At 33.6% G+C, this 23,562-nt stretch overlaps 1 protein-coding gene across 7 annotated transcripts in view; it reads left to right on the top strand.

The window, feature by feature from the left end:
• The window catches only part of LOC106884361 (armadillo repeat-containing protein 8), a 68,182-nt gene that overhangs the window by 16,290 nt on the left and 28,330 nt on the right, over positions 1 to 23,562 (top strand). For 4 of the 7 annotated variants that reach the window (XM_014935712.2, XM_014935716.2, XM_014935714.2 and 1 more), the window contains exons 2-13: positions 2,077 to 2,150; positions 3,277 to 3,348; positions 4,876 to 5,024; positions 5,969 to 6,066; positions 7,090 to 7,182; positions 8,247 to 8,327; positions 8,432 to 8,510; positions 8,629 to 8,780; positions 10,293 to 10,502; positions 11,965 to 12,051; positions 14,068 to 14,232; positions 16,074 to 16,178. In XM_014935712.2, coding sequence (XP_014791198.1) covers positions 2,137 to 2,150; positions 3,277 to 3,348; positions 4,876 to 5,024; positions 5,969 to 6,066; positions 7,090 to 7,182; positions 8,247 to 8,327; positions 8,432 to 8,510; positions 8,629 to 8,780; positions 10,293 to 10,502; positions 11,965 to 12,051; positions 14,068 to 14,232; positions 16,074 to 16,178 — 1,305 coding nt within the window. In that variant the 5' untranslated portion in view covers positions 2,077 to 2,136. The remainder of the gene's footprint in view (positions 1 to 2,076; positions 2,151 to 3,276; positions 3,349 to 4,875; positions 5,025 to 5,968; positions 6,067 to 7,089; positions 7,183 to 8,246; positions 8,328 to 8,431; positions 8,511 to 8,628; positions 8,781 to 10,292; positions 10,503 to 11,964; positions 12,052 to 14,067; positions 14,233 to 16,073; positions 16,179 to 23,562) is intronic. The other 3 variants (XM_014935717.2, XM_014935711.2, XM_014935715.2) reach the window with 1 other exon arrangement.

Below are 23,562 nucleotides of genomic sequence, written 5' to 3'. Positions count from 1 at the left end.
AGCCAAATCTGGTTAGGGTTAGGTTTACCCTAACCCCGTTTGCCAAAGCGCATCTTTTCCTTCATATTTATTTCATATAAGGTGCACTTCAACTACTACACTATTTGTTTTACACTTTTTCCACCGGGTGCGGATCTATATAAAAACCGGGGGGGGGGGGAAGAGAGAGGGTGTGCGTACAATGTCATTTTAATTTCTTGTTTACTGCTCTCTACTCAACTGACGCTTTGTTCTGAAGCATATGTATATTGAATTCTAAAACCAGGCTATTAGTATAGCTATGCTTAAGCGAAATAATAATAATAGTAATAATCATATATGTATATGGTCCAGATTTCCACTTTGGACAGTATGAAAAATTCTTCCATTTAATTTGTAGTTCAACATTTTGATTGTGTTTAGACTGCTATTTATTCCGAAAGTTAAGAGCAGTGCAGTAAATTAGGCTGAGGTATAAACATTTTCAGCCTGTCTTCATAATAGTGTAACTATCTTTGTATCGAGCACTTAATACCGATTTTTTAACATCAACATAAGCATTTTGATGTCGCTTCAACATTTGAAAATTACCTTCCACTTAATTTATATCGTTTGAGTGAAATTTGTCAGATTAATTTTTATAATTTTGTCCCCGATCAATTATTGAAATAGTCATTTTGTATCGTTTCTTGCTTAAAACGATAAAGGTAATTGTAAAAAAAAAAAAATCGAAATTCTGTTTGAGAAATTTCCACGTTATTGTCTCTTTTACTCTTTTACGTGTTTCAGTCATTCGATTGCGGCCATGCTGGAGCACCGCCTTTTAGTCGAGCAAATCGATCCTAGGACTTATTCTTTGTAAGCCTAGTACTTATTCTATCGGTCTCTTTTGCCGAACCGCTAAGTTACGGGGACATAAACACACCAGCATTGGTTGTCAAGCGGTGTTGGGGGGGGGGGACAAACACAGACACACACACACACACTCACATACACACATATATGTATACTTATGTACGACGGGCTTCTTTCAGTTTTCGTCTACCAAATCCACTCACAAGGCTTTGGTCGGCCCGAGGCTATAGTAGAAGTTTTGCCCAAGGTGTCACGCTGTGGGACTGAACCCGGAACCATGTGATTGGTAAGCAAGCTACTTACCACACAGCCACTCCTGCGCCTATGTATATATATTTTCTGCTATTATGCATTAAATGTACTTTTTAAAGTCAACTAAATGCTCAGTTTATCCGTAAAATTTTCTCTAGCGTTTGAAGAGGATAACATATCTGAGATGGAAAAATTGACAGACTGTTTCGGTAGATTTTAGTTCACAATTAGCGCATACTTCTCATCTAACCGAAGTTTACGTATTTTAATATCTGTAAGATTTTGTGCAAGTTTGGTTCAAGTGCTTTCGAAACGTTCCGGTGGCAGTGTTAATATATTGCGCATCTGATAACTGGTTCGACCTACCAGAAATAACAGTCCATTCTCCTTCAACTCACCATGCCATTTAAATAAAGTATACATTGTAAAATATAGTCTCTGATAGGCAAAAAGATTAGATGTTTCCATCTGGAACACCTTTGATCACAGGTCTTTCTCGATCAAAGTTGTCCTGGAGCTAAACAACAAATCGTCTGACAAATATAACTTTATTTCTATCGCATATCAGCTGTTACTGATATCCATTACAACGGCTGGCACTTTCAGTTCCTCAGCTATTGGTAATCCTTTCAAGTTTGATCGGAAAGTTCAAGTTCTTTTGTTTAGGTGGTTTCTAAAATATTGTTACTTGAATTAACTTAGTTAAGAAAAAACAAAACAAATCAAACACAAATGACTAAATACTTTGAAATGTGAAAGTGAAACTACAACTCCGAATATAAGAGTTGAGTAAATGGTACTGACCAGCATTTTCAACAGAACTTATGAACCAATTCTGTTACTTTCAAATGGAATTATCCCAAATATTTTAGTTCAACACATACCAATAAGAAAAAGTGGACAAACATAACTAAAATACATGTATTTTGTTAAATATTGTTTATTAATTATTCTTTTTTTTTTTAAATACATAATAATTTTCATTTTCAGGAGGTAGATGGATCACAAAGTTTTGTTGAGGTGTTGTTATCTAATGATTCTGAGCGATGGATGGATTCCATTGTGTAAGTTCTCTTTATTCTAATTCCATTTAAATGAACTTCTTTTGTTTGCTTCTCTCTATCTATCCCCCACCAACTTAGATATAAAAAAATCATTTCAACTGAATATAACATAACATTAACTTCATTTAATTCTATTCTCATTGTAAGAAACCCCTTAATACTATGAACTTCATTTTGAATTATTTTATAAAAAGAGATACTCGGCTAGATATTATTCTGTGGGATACTGTTTTCTTATTTAAAAAAAAAATGAAGATATAGAAGAAAGGCAGAATAATATTTTTATATGGCTTAGTCAAGTGGAAGAGGCTGTGCCATTATTTTTGCTGGCTGGTGAGGTTAATGCAGTTTCTATTCAGTTTGATGTCTGCAGGGAAAACATTGGTGAAAAGAGAATGCAGAAGGTTGATGTTCTGGAGAGGGAAGAATGGGAAAACATTAGTTTGTATAGGATCTGGCCAGTGAAACACGGTAGGGATGTCAAAGGTGGAAAGATGAGTATGTTGGAAGGCTTATCGGCTTGTTACCTAGTGAGCTGAAAGGCAAATTGCAGAAGGTATAAAGGGGTAAAGAAGTGAATGATGAGAAATGCAAAGTTGTATATAGATGCTTTTGTGGTGAGTATCTAATGACAATGGAAACTTAATGCTTCAGTGTGAGACATGCAAGTGTCATAAAATGTGTAATTATTAATGTTTTTTCCTGTACTGCACATGAAGGTCATCTTTGGATGGTTCTAGTAACTTATTATTTTTCTATAAGAGATCGTTAGATCCTTGCTCAATCTTTCTCTCTATCTCTGGAGAAAGGAATGTTGTGAGTGGTCTGCATACTTAAGAAGTGGCACAATATAGTTGATTCCAAGAAAGAGACACAAGAGGAATCAACCTGAGGACTTGACAAGTACATTATTTGTCAGTTCTAGCAGGACAAAAAGCAAAGCTGACCATAGGATGCTGGAACAACGAATGATGTGTATTAGGATAAGAAGAATGTCATAACTATAAAAATTAAATGATATAGATTTGTGTTTATTTTTACAGATGAAATCTGTGATTTGAATATAGTCTTACTTTCGTAGGTTTTTGTTATATTTGTAAACTGGTAATCTGTTTGTCTTTTACAGTCAGGTGAAGAATATGGTAATTGGTAACAATAAACAGAAAAGTCAAGTAATTGTTCAAGGATTGATTCCCAGGTGATGATTTTGTAATGTTTTACTAATTTATGCAGTTTCTCAAACACATTCAGATATAAATATCTAAAATAAAAAAATCAAATGACAAAACAACGATTATATTAAAGGGAAATATATTTTATGTATTCAAAGCTGAAACAATGATGCTTCATATATAGATTTCATACACAGGTTATTAATTACTATGAGATTTATATTTTTTTGTTTACTCTTGCCAGATTTGTTGTTAGATTAATTAAAAATGTAAAAACAAAAAGTAGGTCAGTTGACTATTATGCAATAGCTTTATAACTATTTCAGGCATTCCTTGCATTTCAGGAGCAATGTACTTACTCACTAATATCTTACCATAACATGTAGTTCTGTAACACAAAACATATTTTCTCATTGATTTCTATGTAATATGAAAATCAATGGGAAAATGGGTTTCATGTAACAGAACCTCACCCTGTAGTAAGATTTTCAGGAGTGCAAAACTTCCATAACATGGAAGATGCCTGTATACAAAAGTGTTTCTTTTGCTTCTCAACCACTGTATGTTTGCTATAGTCAGTTGCCACAAAAGCCCAACATTCACTGTGACTTTGCTCAGTAATGAATGGAACTGGCAAAACTCAATATGATCATGTACTAGGATTCTGGCCAGCAATAACTGAAGGCTATGACTATTTGGATGGTTTGCATGAAATGGTATATAATTTATGTTACTTAGAGGATACAATTGTACCAGAAGTGAAATTAGTGAAAGAAAGTACAGTAGTTTAAGTTTTGAGTGTGTAGAAGCATTTAAAGAAGTGATATCTCTATTGGAATTTCTTACATTGTATAGAGAGCAGTTCAAATGAGTATGTCAAAGATGTGATACTAGATGGCAGCATAACATAGAATACAAAAAAAATCTAATAATTGAAGAGAAATGGTTTAAGTGAAGTCTGTCAATGTGTGTTAATTTAACAAATGGCTGAAGTATGCAGCAGATTACAATGGTCTGAACATATAATATAAATGTATGGTATATACTATGCAAAAGAGGGGCATTGATTATTATTGAAATGTTCCATTGCAGAGGTAAAATGAGAAAACTTTGTAAAATAGTAATTAGTGAGGACCTGAGTTAGATTGTACTTCAGATAAGGTGGCATTTACTTGGTATGCACAGAGTAATGCTGTGTTATGAACCCATCTAACTTATAATAGCGTGGAAGAAAAAAACCCAATATGATTTCAAAATAGTATTGACATATGTACAAAAAACAAAATGGGGAGATCTCAAAAAGATAATGGCAATGACGATAGGAAGGATGGCAGCAGTAATGACAGGAACTGAACTATAATAATTGGATGTTGGTTTCTCTGATTGACTTTCTTAATATTTAATGAAATCAAAATGTCTTCGATGTTAAAATGTTGGAGTAAAGAAAACATTCAAGTTTAACTGGCAAGGATTATGATGTATTTGAAAGTGGAATGCATGAAGCAATTTTTTTGGATGTTTTACTGAATATTTTGTTTTATTTTTCTATCTAGGTTACTTCAGTGGATGATGCATGATAACATCCCTTTGGATCTGAAGATAGAATGCTCTGTGGTTTTGGGGAGTTTATCAAAAGGCACAGAAGCCAACATTGTCAGTTTAATAGAAGCTGGTTCAGTACCTATATTACTTGCTGGCAACAGTTGAGTACATTCTTTCATCTATGTTTCTCTTTCAAATGAAGTGTTGTAGGTATTGCATTATGCAGCATTGCTTCACAGACTTGTTTCAACTACTGCCCCTTTTCTTTTACTAACACTTTTTCAGCCCCAGCCCTTTTTTAAATGTACATGTAATAACAGGCTTAAGTAATTTAGTTTGATGCAGGTGAATACTTACCATAGCATCACTCTTGTATCAGTGGGAATTTGATGTGTAAATCTTAGGTGTATGAGCAATGGGATACAGAGCGACAAACTTGATATAAGAGGAATAATGTAGTGTGCACGAGAGAAGACTATATTGGTATGAATTTGTGATGTGTATAAGGGATGTTAGTTGTATAAAGAAGTGTTGAGCACTCAATATTGATAGAACCTGTTGAGCAGAAAGACCAAGGGCTACTTGGGATGAAGTGGTAAAAACTACTCACTATAGGCTGACTCTCATAAGTATGATGGCAATGAATGTATAGCATTTATATATTTGAAATATTTTGTAAGGTGCTTGTAATATTTTAAATTGTGTCATTGGTTGAAATTCATGAAAATTTTCTCAAAAGTAAAATATTCCTTCTGTCTAGAGTCAGTCTTGGTCTCTCAGCATAATGATTGTTAGATACTAAAATTGCATTGAAATCTCTGTTGGAAGTTAAACAAACAAAATAATTTGCAAGAAATAATATCTTGTTAGTTATGATTTTATTGATTTAAGAGCTGTAGTAAAGATTTGAAGCCAAAACATCTACTTGCATTTAAATTCTTAAGGTCTTCATGTTTGTTACTGTAAGAGTAGTGTGATCAGAGAACATATGTAAATGTTTTGTGTGAAATATTTACACGTAAGAAAATTCTTTTGTTTGTATTTGCTTTAACTTCTAAATACTAGTTTGAAATTTAAGTAGCTATCAAGTATTTTTATTTTCAGGACTTGCTAATTATGATCTGAAATATGTAGAAGCTTGTTTACGCTGTCTTCGTACTGTCTTTCTCTGTAATAGTGCTCCCAAAGAACACATTTTTGAGGTGAGTAATTTTTATTTTGGTTTACATCATATGTTGATATTTATTATAATGATGGTGAAAAGACCATTTCTAGATTCATGTTATATTGATCTACTTGGTTAATACCTTCACTAGCCTGTCACTTGAGATCATGATCTTTATATATTGAGGCCTTTGTCAAGAATATAGCTGTCAGGTTAAGAAGTTCATTTCATAACCACATGGTTTGGGTTCCATCCCACTATGGTACCTTGTGAATGAAGTTTAGTAGACTAACTATACAGAAGTCTATTATATATATATATATCCATGGCTCCTGTGCATCTTCCACATACAAATACTACTTTCTCTGAGAACCTTCTTATTATTCCACTGTGCATCTTGTGTGTCCATAGCTTGCATTGGGTACACTATATAGAATTCCTGCCTACACATCATTCAGGGCCATTTACCTGATGGAGGTAGGGTCCTATCCATTTTTTTGCTTACTAGAACCTTATTCTTTGCTAAGTTAACTTTAAGGCCCTTCGATTTCAGGTTTTGCTTCCACACCTGGAATTTCTTTTCTAGTTCTGTTACAGAATTTGCGATGAGAGTATGATCATCAGCATAGCAGTTCCCAAGGGCAACCGGTCTTGAATTCCTCTTTTATGGTCTGGGGGAAAGAATGATGCATGGGAGGTGACTGAGAACCAAACCCTGATGAACACTAAATTCATAACTGTACTCTTGGTTAACTCTCACTTTACTGACAAAACCTTTGCATGACCTGTGCAGCTTTGACAAGCCACTCATTTAATCCTAGGTTCTTCAGAGCCCACCATATCACACAGCAGGGTACTCTGCCAAAGGCTTTCTCCAATCTTCCAGTATACACTGCTTTCACCAACATTTAATTGATGGCGATCTCACATCATCATGGACAATAAAATATATTTTAATTTATCTCAGTTTGCATTTTTGCACTTAATATTAAAAAAAAAAAGAATGTCATTGTATTGTCAAATTTAGTTGATATCTAAAACACATATTTTCTGTTATCAGGATTCCAGTATAATCCCTTTACTAATTAATGTCCTGCCTAAATCATCTTGTACACAAGAGTGTGTTACCACCATATTTGCTAATTGTTGCAAGGTAACCTATATTTTATGTATGCTTCTTCTATTCTGTCTCTTAATTAAATTAACTTTTCTATAAAGTCTATTTCTCAGTTACTTATTTTTTAATGGCCACTTTTCAGATATTCAAGTTAATTTTTGTATTATTTGTAAACTATTGTAATTCTACTGAAACATTAAAAAATTTATTACAAAGTAGTTTCTTGTAAAATACCAAACGATAGAGGTTAAGGATGAGTTATTGTTAGGAAACCTGTAAATGAAAGTATAGAAAAGTCACTGGATAACTACATTATAATATATTTAATTCTAATTATTTACTGTTCCCATTATAAACATTATATCATGTATTTTTTTAATAATTACAAACCTATTTTATTATTAAATAAGTATTTAAGGTGGTGAGCTGGTAGAATTGTTAAAGCTGAAAAAATTACTTTATGGTATTTGTCTTGCTACTTTAAGTTCTGGGTTCAGATCCTGCTGAGGTTATCTTTGCCTTTCATCCCTCTGAAGGTTCTGATAAAATACTAGTTTAGAACTGTGGTTGGTGTAAATAGACTAACCCACTCCACTAAATTGTAAAGAAACACTTATTATACATTGAGGAAATAATAGTCATTTCCTCTTTAATTAGAGTTAGAAATAAAGTCTTTCAATTTGGTCATACCTTTCTCAAAATTTTTAACATTTTACCAAAAATCAAAAACTTGATGCATAAATTATTTGGTAAAGTTTTATTGCAGTATCATACAGAATATTAATCTGTATTTTAAACTGTATTTAATAAAAAAATTTAACTTGGATATAAATATTTAGAAACAAGTATTATTCTAATCAGCTACTTAGAGTTAACTTCATCTATTTATTTTCTGTTTATCTCTTAAATTCTCTTAAAAGAACATAATTTTCAGTTTATAATTTGTTTTAACTATTCTTCACGAAATACATTGCAAGTATTATATTCAAGCAAAGATTAAGAGTTAATTTTATTTTCTGAATTGTAGTAATTTAAAAAAAAAATTAAATTAGTTGTATTTTTTTATGTTCCTGTAATAATTTTTTTCACTTGTATCTTAGACTCCAGAACATCAAAATATGCTGTGCAGTAATGGTGCCATTGAAGCTTTAGCTCCACTCTTGAAGTGTAATATTTATAAAGTAAGATTCTTATACATTCTTATTGGTATTTTGTTTCCATATTTTTTTTTTTGTAACAATACTTCTCTCAAAATAGGAAAACTAATACAAAATATATTTTTTAGGTTCAAATGCCAACTCTTCGTTGCTTCTCTGTGATGTGCTACCAAAATGAAGACGTTGCACAGGCTATTGCTAACTATGGTATTTCTTTTTTATATATAACATTTTGTTTACTATATTTTTTGAATTTGAGATTTTATAGATAAAGTATTTTGAAAATGGTAATATACTGTGTTTTTGTTTTTTGTTTCTCATTCAGATAATGGCAAAGGAGATACTATTTCAGAAATGCTTGTACGACTTCGTAATCGAGATAAAACATCAGAAATGCAAATGGCTGCTGCTAAATGTCTAACTTACCTATATCGAGGTGGAGCTCTTATGGCTAATGATCCAATAATAATGTTGAAGGTAAATCTCTTTAAAAAAAATCTTTCCGGCATCAATTCCTTAACTTAAGAGAATAATGTCTTCATGCTAGCATAAAAAAAAAAAGTGAACAAAAAAATCCTCTATTTTATTACTGCTTCATAAACTAACTTTGAATGTAGAATGACAACAACTGAGTTAAAAATGTTAGTCTCTTTAAAGAATCATGAGTTTTTATTTCCTCCTTGGTGCTTTGATATATTCTGATTAAAAACAGCACTCTATATATGTTGTATCATTTAACTGACAGCAGGTAAGAAGAAGAATTTGTAGTATAGCACCAAAGTAACTACAAACTAGTAAGCAGTCAGGTGGTTTTCATACTAGGACAAATAAATATTCTTAGAGTATAACTTCTTTTAGTAATATAATAGTCTTTTACTTTTTCTTTTTATTTTATTCAATTTGGTTTTGTTTCTTATTGAGAAACCTGCTTGTATATTATTCTAGTCTTCATGAGAAATGTAGGAAAGCAACAATTTCTATTGTCTATCCTTTAAACTTAAAGTTTCATGCTTTCTAGCAAATAGTAATATGTATCATCATCATTAATATAACTTGGGTAGCAGAGATAGCACTGACAGTAAAGAGTGTCATGCAGTGGGACTGAACCCCAAACCCTGTAGTTGTGAAGTGAACTTAACCACACAGCTATTTCTGTATGTCATATTACTCAACTTGTTTTGATGTTTCATGATTATGAAGTGAAATCAAGTAGAGTCGACTTTATTTTTTGTTTATATTAGGTTTATAAAATTGTATATATATATATATATACACACATATATATATATATAAGCGCAAGTTTTATTCTTTCATACTTAAATAAATTGGTATAACATCAATATCATCATCATTTAACGTTTGTTTTCTAAGCTGGCATGTGTTGGGCTGTCACAGGAGCTGGCAAGCCAGAGGACTGTGCCAAGCTCTACTGTAAGCTTTGGCTAGGTTTCTGTAGCTGGATGCTGTGTATCATAGATAAAGCAGATACATCATTGAAAGCCTGTTAAACTGCAGTTCATCTCATGATGCTGTCTTGTGATGAATACTGCAGTTCAGCAGGCTTTCAACGATGTATATGCTTTAAATATGATACCCAGATTGCTATTATGAACTAATTCCGCTTCTGTTGCCCATTACAAATAATTTTAAGAGTTTATTCATAAGTATATTTATTATTATTACTTCTTGAGTAGTGGATGGCTTAATACTGTACTAATATTTTGCATTATTAAGTTATATTTCTTTATTCTCTGCATTTACTCTTTCCATCTGCTTTGCTATTCAACTTTCTATTTGCTTTGTTATTCAACTTTCCTAGGTTGATGTATATTCGTGTAGCATACTGATTAAATTGACTATATTACGTGGTTCAAATTTATTCAGGCTAGAAATTACTGATGCCTTTTAAGAATATTTGATTTGTAACATAATAAAGAAATTCATTAGCTTATTATTCTAAATACATTATTATCGTTTTCTCTTTCACAGACTTTACCTACTTTAATTCGTATGTGCAAGAAGGACCGTACTTTAGAAGAAAATGTGGAAGGAGCAGAAACTCTAGCGTATCTCATTGAAGTAAACTCTGAGCTGCAGAAAGTGGCTTCCATTTCAGATCACCTAATTCGAACTCTATCTGATTATTTAAAATACACCAGTGTCCAACAGATCAGTAGTACACAGAACACACAAAAAAAAGTATGTTGTTTTATTGTTCTAGTATTTCATTTTAAATGGATTGTACCAAACTAGTCATTTTATTGCAAACTAGTTTGATACCTTCTATTTCTGTGTTCATATCCTGCTGGAATCAACTTAAACCATTAGTATTTAAACTGGCCATATCAGGCCCAGATATTCTACTTGTTTTATGTTTAAACATGCCAGATCTGACCGCTCATACCTACCCTACAATATCATTCTAAAAATAAACAATCATGTCATTGAAATCTCATGCCTACAATATAGTGCTTTCCACATGAAAAGCACCCAGTACACTCTGTAAAGTGGTTGGCATTAGGAAGGGCATCCAGCTGTAGAAACCTTTCTGAAACAGACAATTGGTGGCTGGGCAGCTCTCCAGCTGGCCAGCTCCTGTCAAACTGTCCAACCATGCCAGCATGGAAAACAGATGTTAAAAGATGATGATAATGCTGGTAACAGTGGCAGCAGCAATGGCGACTGCATGAATATGAATAATTCAAAACAATGTGAATAAATAAGTATTACATTTGACAGAATAATCTGAAAGCTAAACGGTTCAAGGGATGACTTGGATTTTGGATTACTTATTCATAGATCATGAATTCAAATCACAATGGTTTTTTTTGTTGTGTTACTGGATGATCATTGTATACTACATTGCTTCAGTTCATCTAATTGTTAGGAGTAGCCACAAAACTATGTGAGAATGTTGTCTAAGATAGGCTGAGATTCTGTCATCATCATCCTTTAACCTTTAATGCCCGTTTTTTATGCTGGTCTGGGTTGAAGAAAATTTAACATGCATTCACTTCACACCATGAAACCCAGTTTAAGTGGCAGAATTTGAAAATCTGATGAGAGTTAAGATGCATTTACATTTATAATAGATTCTACAATTTTGGTCCCAAATTTTGTGATGGAATATGAGACACTAATAAAATTTAAAATTCAGCAAAATAAAAGTACTGTTGGTTCAAAAAAAAAAAGCTTCCATTCTATGTTGTATAGTAGTTTGTGATAGGAAAAGCAATTAACTATAAAAATCTTGCCAAAAACAATGTTTGCTAATTTTCTCTGTTGTTCTGTATGCCAGAAGATAAAGGAATGCAAAAGGATGCTAGCTTCTGTGAGATCTATTCCACCCATTCAACAGTCAAAAAAAAAAAAGAAAAAAATGGAGTGTGAATATTGATGCTGGATATTGAATATTTGAAAAAGTTGTTGTTTTTAAATATTCACTATCCTATACACACACTTATTTCTAAGTAGTTATTCTGTTATAATTTTTAAAATGAATCATTTTTATAATATGCATCTTACATTAAATATCAATAACACATCAGATGAAGATTGTATTTAGTATAATGTTCTCTCTGCTGTATAAATTTATTTATTATGTTATTACCTTGTTTCTTACATTTTCTGTTTATTCCTTTTTTTTGTGTGACTTTTTCAGGATATTCATTGGGGTAATGAACTCAAACAGGCAGCATTCAAAGCATTTGCTTCTCTTGGAGCCAATGATGAAGATATTCGCAAAAAGGTAAACAAGCAAAACATAGGAACTACAAGTCAGATCACAAGCTGTTTGTCTAAGAAGGCTGTAACTCTGATACAGAGTTATGCAGATCCTTTAATTCTCCTTGCATGGAATAATCTCTGTAGTGCTGATGGCATGATAAAATTATACCCAGTGCACTGTGTAAAATGACTGGAGATAGAAAAGGCATCCAGCTATACAAAATATGTTAAAAATTGAACAAGCAAGCAAGACATAGACTGTGCAAGCTGTATTGCGAGTCAGCTTTTGTCTAAGACAGCAATAACTCTAAATAGTAACTGATACTGGGTAGAGAGGGAGGGCTTGCTTTCTGCACCTCACATGTGACAAATTCTCTTGTGCTGTTGGCATGATAAAATGTACTTCAACCACAACATCAAAGTTAGTTGGGTTTCTGTTGTGTTTGCAAGCTGACATAAACTGTAATGAACCATCCAACCTGTGTCAACATGCAAAAATAGACATACAACAATGATGTTTGACTTTAGAAATGGGGGGGGGGAAGAGAACATAAGCACCAAAAAATAAATTAATATATATATATATACCCTGAGTTACATCTAAGTATAAAAAACAACAACCACAGACCCCAATATTCAATTTATTCATTACAATGTAGAATACATGTGTATAATAATAATAATAATGGTTTCAAATTGTGGGACAAGGACAGCAAGTTGTAAGTCAATTATATCAACCCTAGTGCTCAACTGGTGCTTACTTTATTGACTCTGAAAGGATGAAAGACAAAGTCAACCTTGGTGGAATTTGAACTCAGAACCTAAAGATGGATAAAATGCTACTAAGCACTTTGCCTAGCCTGCTAACAATTCTGTCAGCCCGTTACCTTAATAATAACTAAAACATCAATAATGATCCTTTCTATTATAGACACAAGGCCTGAAATTTGGTGGGAGGAGACTGGTCAATTAGATTGACCCTAGTGTTTAATTGTTACTTATTTTATCCAACCCAAAAGAATGAAAGGTGAAGTCAGTTTCAGTGGCATTTGAACTCAGATTGTATAAGCAGGAAGAAATGCTGCCAAGCATTTTGTCCAGCATGGCAACGATTCTGCCACCTTATAATAATGGTTTCAGATTTTGGCACAAGACCAGTAATTTCTACGCAAGGGGTTAGCTAATTTCATCAACCTCAGTACTCAACTGGTACTTATTTTATCGACCCTGAAAGGATGAAAGTCGACCTTGATGGAATTTGAGTTCAGAATCTAAAGATGGATGAAATGCCACTAAGTATTTTGTCTAACTTGCTAATGATTCTGCTAGCTTACCACCTTAATAATAATAGTTGCTGATATAAATCTGGATTGGTTGGTTGATTTTTCCAGTCACACTTCATATAGAAAGAGAGAGAGAGAGAGAGAGAGAATAAAAGAGAAATACAGAACAAGTTAACATAAGAGGTGCAGCATGAGTACACATATGAGGTTTGATAGCAGACAAAGAGTGAAAGAATGCTACATACATACACACACAGAGTAAGAGAGGGAGTAAATGATAGAGTAATTAGAAGAGTTATACAAAGGAGAACAAATTTTTATTTAATTACATTTTAAGGTAATATTTTTCTTTTCATCATCTTGTTTAAGCATCAAGAAATTTGATAAAAGATTAATTATTGTGTGTATGCCATATTTCTGTGTGGGCGCAAAGCAAATTTCTTCATCATACAGCCATGCCTATGCTAATTTTGTTGATGTTATTTCTGTGGATTTCCTTTGAATAATTAGTGTTGATATCATTTATTTCTGTTCTTTTTCTCCAATACAATTTGTCTGTGATTCAAGTTTTTGGCTGAGAGCATATGTTATTACTAATGATTTCATCTAATACTGAATATTAATAGTAATATTTTCATAAGCCAGTTTTTCTCTCGCCATACTACTTCAACCGTGCTTTAATATCTCCATTCCCACTACCGTTTTCTCAAGTTTGTTACTATAATTTTATATGCAATCTATTTGATTTTTGACAGATTATTGAAACAGAAAATTTGATTGATCACATTACTAATGGCATGGAGAGTAGTGATGTTAAAGTTCAAGCAGCAGCTGTGCGATGTTTGCACAGTTTGTCACGTTCGGTCCAACAATTACGCACAACGTTCCAAGATCATGCTTTATGGAAACCTTTACTTAAGGTAAAACCTGTATTCTTTAACCTGTGTTTATGAAAAGTCCTGTAGAATTTTGTTAAACTCTAGACAAGCTGAATGTGTAACTTGGTTATATGACTCCTTTATGCTGTTAATAGGAGAGGCCTGATTATTACAATTCCATATTACCCACTCAGGTTTCATCAACCAGGTTTCTCAACCATTTTTTTTATCAATGGACTTCTTTGATTCCTATTTTACTCAAATGGATCCTCATAACCGTTCATTGTTTAAAAAATCATTATATTTTTATAATAATTAGATATTATTAAGAATTATGTTTTTTAAAAATTGTTAAAATATTTTGTGTATTGTAGAAGTATAATCAATTTATTGCTGATAAATTTTAACAGCAAAATCTTATATGGACCCCTAAGGGCCATTTGGACCCTAGTTGAAAACCACTGATTTACATACTAACAAAATAATTCCTCTGCTCTTAGTGCCAAAAATGCACTCTTTTATGGTGTCTGAAAGAAAGAAGTGTATCTGACCATTAAATCCCAATAAAATATAATATGTAAAGGAATTGGTCTTGTTTTAGATTGGTGAAATTGAGCTGGACTCATGAGTCTGTGAAAAGAAACATTACTAGGACAATGTTAGTTTAACCTTCAGCATTCAGATTACCCTGTCACATTGCTTTGAATTAATCATGCATTATCTTGTAGCTTTGAGATTTCAATAATGTGATTATTTTCAGAATGATATTGTAGGGTAAGTGTAAGAGGCCAGATTTGGTCAGTTTAAACATGAAACAGCTGGATATCATCATCATCATCATCATCATCATCGATTAAAGTCCATTTTCCATGCTGGCATGGGTTGGGCGGTTTGACTGAGGTCTGGAGAGCCAGTGGCTGCACCAGGCTCCAATCTGGTCTGGCAGACTTTCTACAGCTGCATTCCCTTCCTAATGCCAACCACTCCGAGAGTGTAGTGGGTGCTTTTACATGCCACCGGCATGAGCCAGTAAGGCAGACCTGGCAATGATCACATTCGGATGGTGCTTTTTACATGCCACTGGCACAGGAACTAGTAAGGGGGTACTGGTGTCAGTCATGATTGGTTGGTACTTTTTACGTGTCACTGGTACAGCAGCCAGTCAGGCGGACCTGGCATCGACCATGTTCAGATAGTGCCTTTTACATGCCATCGGCATGGGAGCCAACCAGGGGGCACCGGCCCCAGCTACGATTTTGGTTTTACTTGACTCAACAGGTTTTCTCAAGCATATTATATTGCCCAACACATCAGGAGTATTTTTAACAGAGCTGGACGTGCGTGGCTGCCATCTCACTTTAGTTGCCGGGTCTAAATGCTAAAGGTTTAATGACATGTAGGCAGAGCTATTAATTGGTAAACAGCATATGTATTGTTCTCTTTTAGCTTGTTTGGTAGGAAATAGACATCAGAAATGTGTTTCATGCATTGATTTCACTAATATAGCGAGCCAAATACTAAACATCTCATACTGTTAAGCTTTGTTGAATTGGGCTAAATGACTTAATGAGGAAAATAAAAAATGGTGCCTTTCAAATGAAGTCTCTTGAGATATTTGTTCTTTACAAGTTACACAGACACTAATATTAAACAATTTGTAGCATTTAATGTTGTTCTTTTACATTCAAATCTTACCTAGGTTCACTTTACCCTTCATCGCTACAGGCTTGATAAAATAAGTACACATAATATGAAGGGGATGAATTTAATCAACTGTGGCTCTCCTCAAATTTCTGACCTTGTGAAAATATTCGAAATTCATATATATATCTCTAGATCAGAGCTAAAATTCTATTTTTTTCTATTCTTATACTCTGATACAGATGTTGCAGAATGGACCTGAAGAAGTATTACGTGTTGCATCTTCAACTCTATGCAATTTGATGCTAGAATTCTCCCCTAGTAAGGAAGTAAGTGAACTTGCAAAAGTTAGTTTTCATTTTCATTTTCATAAACATACTTTTTATTCTCTTCATTTTTTTTTGAAAAAAGAATCAATTTATTAATTGTAATACTATGATCTTTATTTAAAATTGATTTTCAGAATATTATTATTTTAGAGTGAGATATATATATATATATATATTCAGAATATTATTATTTTAGAGAGATTTTTTTTATGTATATATATAGAAAATTAAGTTACTCTTTCTATGGTGTGCTGCATAATTTTTGTGCATATGGCTTTTTTATGGCTTACTCAAAAGAAGAAGAGCATCATCTATGATATTTTTGCAGGATGAGCATAACTAATGACTTGTGGTTTACTCTGAGCCACAGACCTGGAATCTAAATGTTTGCAACAAATTAGATTGTTAATGGCATCCAAGGATCATATGGTTAATGTACACTGTCCTCTAAATTAATTCTACCATCCAAAAACAGGCATAGTTCTTCTGATGTACATCTGCATGATTTCAGTTTATCCAGTTTCACTCACAGGAATTTGGTTGAATTAAGGATATGGTAGATCACTTGCCCAAGGTGCTGCATAGTGGAATCAAAATGTGTGATTGCCAATTGAACTTCTTAATGACACTGCCATATCTTTGCCTTCAGTCTACACCAGATGATTAATTCCAGATATCTGTATTGATTTCTTTCAATCTTACTATAGAGCCTATATAGCCTTGATTAGACTAGAATGAAACCCAATTAAATCAGAATCATGTTTTTATAGTTGTAAGACCCATTTCCTCTATGTATGGGTTTTAACAGTGTTTTACAGTAAGATTATATATATTTATATATATATATATATATAAGAAAATAAGATGATGAAGGAATAAATGATTATTCTATGAACTTCATTAGCTTACAGCTGTTTCTGCTATAAGATGCAGTGGACTCATAGTTGAGTGTTTAAGTAACATCTTACAGCTTCATTGGAGCCTTGAATAGTTAGAGCAAATTAACTCATTGATGTATAGCTCAATGGTACATTATGTAATCCTTGATTATAAGATCAGATTATTATTTTTATTTCTTTCAACTTTTTAATGATTATTTATCAATGAAGAACCTCTGTTTTATGTAATGAATTGATTATTTTAATATTTCATTAGTTTTTTTCTTGTTACACTTTTAAATCACACTCAAATCATCATTGTTAATATTAGTATATTCTTAACTAAGTGTGAAATATTCTCACTATTAAAAGCATATTCATTTCACATTTTTGCAATGGTTATGTGAAAAATCTCTGTTTTGAAAATACTGAAATTTTTAGAGAAAATGAACCTCAACTTGTAATAACGTGGATGAAAAACCTCTCTTTGATATATTGTGTTTAATAATTCTTTGACTCTTGATAAATCTTGGAAAGTTGCAGTTGGATGAGTTTTGTTGATAAATTGCTAAATCTCTTGGTTGTGCTGTGTTTCATTTAACCTTGAATGGTTGATTCCACCTTGTTATAAATATGTACCATGCAGAGGTGCCTTTGTACAGTTCATTTGGCAAGCAGTACTGAGGTATTGTATTATGACACATGTTTGTTAGATTGCAGTTTGTATTCAAACCGTTTCATAAGTAAAAGCTGTAATAGGCTGACATTCTTTTCTGATAAAGAGATGTTTTTCAACCACTTAATGTCTTGAAAATTCAAATAAGTTTCAACACACATCACTAACCACGTATTTGACAGGACATAGGTGATTGTTCAGTACAGTTCTTGCAAATATTTATATTTGAATCCATTAATTCTACAAAATGATGCTATTAACTTTACTATTTTGAATATTTTATTTAGCAATTTTAAACTTACACAATAATTTTTATTGATTGCTAATGTTGTAAGTAATATCTGCATAAACTTTTACTTTAAATTAAACTTATACTCATTGCTTCGCTGATAGAATGAACCTAATAATTTTGGTTGTAGGCTAAGCTTTCAGTGAGATGGCTTCAGTCATATGATACTCCTCTCTAATATTTGTAGTACTCAGCAACCCATAAGAAGATTTGGGTTTGGTGAACTAACAAAAATTTGTCAGTTATACAGTCAGCTGCTTCTTATAGTAGTGAGCTGTACCTTTATGTGATACTTATTTCAAGCAATGTGGATTGATTCCTTTAATGTTAGTATTTTGCCCAGGACATAGATTTAACACATCAACTGTTCAACGCATAAGCCAGTATCTTAAGGACATGTCATTGTTATATGTTTTTAAACTGTTAAAAAATATGTATTGCCATTCTAATTTTTGGTCATATTTTTTTTAAATCACCAGAGAAAAAGTAAAATTTAATGTGAGCTACATAAGTTAAACTGAATTGTTGAACAAGGAAAGCAATTGGTTATTGATCTTAAGAGTTAGTTTAAAGATCTATTTGAAATGTAGTAGCATTTTTGGGTAACATAAAATGATGTTGAAAGAAATCTCAGTATTTTTTGTATGTCATTTGGTGATTTTCTGTATTTATGCAAATTAATACTTGATGATATTTAATTATTGTAGGCTTTTTGTGTATTATGTCTTGTGTTTTTGGTACAGGCAGTCTCAGGCAGCTTGATATTAAACTGGTTAAGGTTCAATCACTATATTTCTAGTTACCTGTGCTCAGGTAGAGATTGAGCTACTAAACCATTATTTTAGTGGTTTTATTTACTACACTATGACTCATTAGAGAGCCATTCTATGACAGTGACATCTGTATATTATAAATATCCTTTGAAACATTTGAGCATATAAAGAAAATATTTTCATCATGATTTTATAACATGTTGGTGAAAAGGGCTAATTGTACAAGTCCTTTAGTTTGATAAAATTTAATTTACTTGTAATGCTATATATATATATTGTGTGTATGAGATGGACATGTTAGTGTGTATGTATTTATGTATACATCATAGCCAGCAGAATTGGTACAATGTCAAACAATACATTGAATTTTTGGTTTGATTTGGTCATGTCCTGTTATCTTCTGAGTTCAAATCTTGTTGAGAACCCAGCCCTGATTAACTATTTTTATGCTAAATTCCTCATTAAGCTTGTAGTTATCACTCACCTTGTTGACAGCATTCCTGTAATTAGCTTGGACAGTACTTACAAGCCATTCATTAACACTGTTTCCTAAGTAACTGCCAATCTACACTGTAGTTTTATCAAAGCACCCTGTTAAAGCCTGTTTCAGGTCAATGAAAATTAAGTACTGGGGATTGCTTGTTGGGTTAAGAATTTCTGTATTTGTTTTATAAAGAGAGCATTAGCAGTTCTTCATCCTGGCACAACCCCAATAGCTTCTTATTCAAGGGAGTTCTCTCCCTGATTAGCTTTGTTCCATAACTTCCATCATCAATTTGATGCTTCTGTTGTTGCACCTTTTTGGAGCATCTCATTTGCCTTTGTTGCATTTGATGATGCTATGTCAGTCATTAGGTACAACACTTTGTTGTACTATGTGAGGGACTAGTGCATGTTGTACTTCCAGAATCTTGTACATAATACCAATAAAACATGAAAATATATGAAATATTTTCATGTAATTCAGTTAACTTCCCATTTGGTTAGAATCTTTTTAACTAGGTGTATTGTTCCTTGGTTTCAAGTTTGGTGTTATGTGTATGTGTGTGTACACACACACACACAAACAATCATTAAAGCTGAAAAGCTGAGACTTCAAATTTTATGACCCTGAGTTTCATGTCACTGATCTTTCAATGAAATTTGAAGAATGAAATAAGAAACCATTAAAAAGAATATTTAGATTACGTAAACAAAATGGAAGCATTCACTGGACACATGCAAAGATAAAATCAAATAAATATAAGATATTGATAGGATAAAATCAACTAATTGAAGACATAAATACAATTAACTAACGGTATAGTTCAATCATATTGATTGCAGGTATTTTAAGCTAAAATCTGTTCACAAAATACTAAAGTAATGATGTAAGAAATGAAGTCAGAAAGAGAGAATTTGATTTTATCATGTTTAGTTTCTCATGCTGTCCGTGAAGTATTTGGCAATGGAAGATAATCAATGTTCAATTGGCATGAAAAACAGTAGTCTTCCATCATTAGTTGGCAATCTGCAATATGCGGTGATTTTGATTTGCCTGTGATTATTTATTTCCTATTTGATTATATGAGTGTTTTTTTTTTGCCTACATACGATTGTTTTCACTGTCCCACAGTAACCTAAGTTTTCTCTCTCTTGGTTTATGTGCCCTCAGTGTGTGTGTGTGTGTCTGTATGTGTGTGTGTGTGTGTGTGTGTGTGTGTCTGTGTGTGTGCATACAATATATACATCAATTTATGTTTTTGTGTACATGAATATCATTGCAGATGCATATGTGTATATACATAGATGTGCAATACACCTAATACTACTGAAAGGGTGATGTGTGTATGAATAATGTATGTGTATATGCATGTATATCATCATCATTTAACGTCTGCCTTCCATGCTGGCATGGGTGGGGTGTATGTATATATGTATATGCACGTATATATGTATAACATATATATATGTTTGTTTGTGTGTGTGTGTGTGTGTGTGTGTGTGAGAGACCTTTTGGCTAAGATCAAAGTGAAATATATGTATATTTTCTTCTATATGTTTCAGTCTTGAGGCTGTGGCCATGCTGGGGCACTGTCAGTGTAATCACCTTTTAATTGGTCAATTCTATAGGCTTGGCTCTTCATGGAGGGAGTTTGATACTGCTGCACTCTTTTGAGTTTCCGGCCCTGATATTGGTTCATCTGGGATCTTGGATAGCAAGAGGTCAAGTTGTTTCTTGAAAACATCTCCCACTCCTTGGAGATCCCTCAGATGTTTTGGCAAGGAGTTAAATAGCTGTGGGCCCTTGAATCCCAAGGTATTGCAGTATATGGTTCTCACTCTAGATGAGACAGTTGGGACTTTTGGAACAGTGCAGTGACGTCCAGTTTGGGGTCTGATATAACTCTCAATTTCAAAGTTTGGTGCCAGCCCCCCTCCAGTATCTTCCACACATACATGACTGCATACTTCTGTCTTCGCTCCAGTGAGTAGAGTCGTAGTTCCTTCATTCTCTCCCGGTAGCTTGGCTGTTTCATTGATGCAATCTTCCTCATGTAGTATCACTGAACCGCCTCAAATTCTGCTATTAATCCTACAGTGTAAGGTGACCACAGTTGAGAGCAGTAGTCCAGATGGCCGAGGACAAATGTCCTCCATAGGACCAGCATAGTTTTCTGGTCCCTTGTTCTGAAGGTTCTCAGAATCCATCCGGCCATCCGCTTGCACACTGCCACCATCTTGGTGACATGCATGTGAAACGAGGCATTGTTGCTCATATCAATCCCAAGATCATGCACCGCATGTGATTCTAGGATTGCTGTTCCTTTTGGTCCAAAATATTATTATTGTGACTTCTGAGCATTAATTAGCTGGTAGCAGAGGACTTGGAATTTGCTTGCATTAAATTGCATGTTGTCCTCAGCCCATTTATATATGGCATCTAGGTCTTTCTGTAGAAAATTAGTATATGTGTCTTGGTGGTTTGACAGGATTCAATTAATCAGAGGGCTGTATCATGCTGCAATATCTGCTTTGGAATGGTTTCTCAAGCAGGATGCCTTTGTAATTGCTAAACTCTTTACCAGAGTGTACTGGGTACTTTTATCTGACATCAGTGAAGTTGCCAATTAACCTGCAAGACAAAGAAAACGCTTCCTTGCTGAGTGGGGTTGAAGTTGGGAGAGGTGGCTTTATGCCAGATGTGAAAGTATGATAGAGAGACAGGCTTAGGTGTGTTACTATAGAGGAGATACATGGCTATTCTGCATTATATAAGGGTGGGTTGGAGTAGCTTGAAGGAACACAACGATGGTTAGTGATAGGGTGTCAGTGCATACTCTCAGGGTACATGAAGGTGAGTGTAAGAGAGATTGTGGACAGAGGATTGAGAAAGATGGGAGGGTAAGTTGATAAGAGTATGAAAAGAGAGTTACAGATGTTTAGAGGTGGGGAGAGAGCTGAAGATAGTGAACAAATATATATACACACACACACACAAACACACACACGGGGGTACTGAAAAGTTCCTGGCTTTGGGTAAAAGAAAATACAGGAGTATCAGTTAATTATAATTTTATTCAACGTATCCCTGTCTCAGATTCATGCACTTATTGCAGTGGTCCTTCGGTTTTTCTAAGTCCTTTAAAAGAACTCAGAAGGTTTAGTCCTGTTAAGGACCTACACTCTTTCACACAAATGTAACAGTGATTGGTGCTTCTTGCATTATTGAATCCCTCTCCTCCTCTCTCTCTCTCTCACTGTGTGTGTTATATTCTTTTACTCATTGCCTGACACAAAGCCTAGTATGTGCATTCATTCTTCACCTCTTATGTTAACTCTCTCTGTATCACTCTTTTACTCTTTCTTCCTCACCCATGTAAAGTGTAAAGAGAAACCAACCAACACTAGATATTATCAAATATATATGTGCATATTTACATTGGACTGTGGCCATGCTGAGGTTTGAAGGGTTTAGTCAAACAAATTGACTCTCATACTTATTTTTTTATGTTTAGCTCTTATTCTATCAGTCTCTTTTGGTTAACCACTAAGTTACGGGGGATATAAATAAACCAACACTGGTGGTCGAATGATGGTAGGAGGAGGACAAATACATATATGCACACATATATTGGGTCATCCCATAAATAATGCAGTTTTTTCAATTGCATGAACTAAAAGTTGGAAGGGGACAGGATAAACTACTTGCATTGACTTGCTGTAAAAGCAGGTAGTAATTTTACCTTGTCCTTATTCTTAGTGCAAGTTTTGAAGAGTGCAGTTTGATTTTAACAGTTATTTTTTCAAAGCTATAATGGAAGTGACAAAGGAGCATATTTGGCATATTTTGCTTTATGAGTTCAATAAAGGCAACAACGCAATGGAAAGTGCGAGGAATATTAATGCAGTATATGGGGATCAGACAATAAGCGTAAGTCAGTGTCAACGGTGGTTCCAGAAATTCTGAGCCAGAAACTACAGCCGAGAAGATGAGCCTCATCCTGAACTTGATGAGAATGTCCTGCAAACACTAGTGGAACAAAATCCCATCGTAATTGTCGAGGAATTGTGGAGAAGCTTGGATTTGGTCATTCAACCAGTCATTCAAGTCAGCACTAGAAGAAAAATGACCATCTTTGGTTTCAAGATGAAAGGTGTTCTTCCATCAGGATAATGCTTGGCCACATACACCAAGGATGACATTCCAAAGGTTGGAGCAGTTTGAATGGGAAACGATGCCCAGGCACCATATTTGCTGGACATTGCCTCATTTGATTATCGTTTATTCCACAGTCTTCAAAAT

This window comes from Octopus bimaculoides, chromosome 2 (genome assembly GCF_001194135.2).
Source record: "Octopus bimaculoides isolate UCB-OBI-ISO-001 chromosome 2, ASM119413v2, whole genome shotgun sequence".
NCBI classification, from domain to species: domain Eukaryota; kingdom Metazoa; phylum Mollusca; class Cephalopoda; order Octopoda; family Octopodidae; genus Octopus; species Octopus bimaculoides.
The sequence above is the reverse complement of the archived record's forward strand: the minus strand, read 5'-3'. Positions and strand labels throughout refer to the sequence as shown.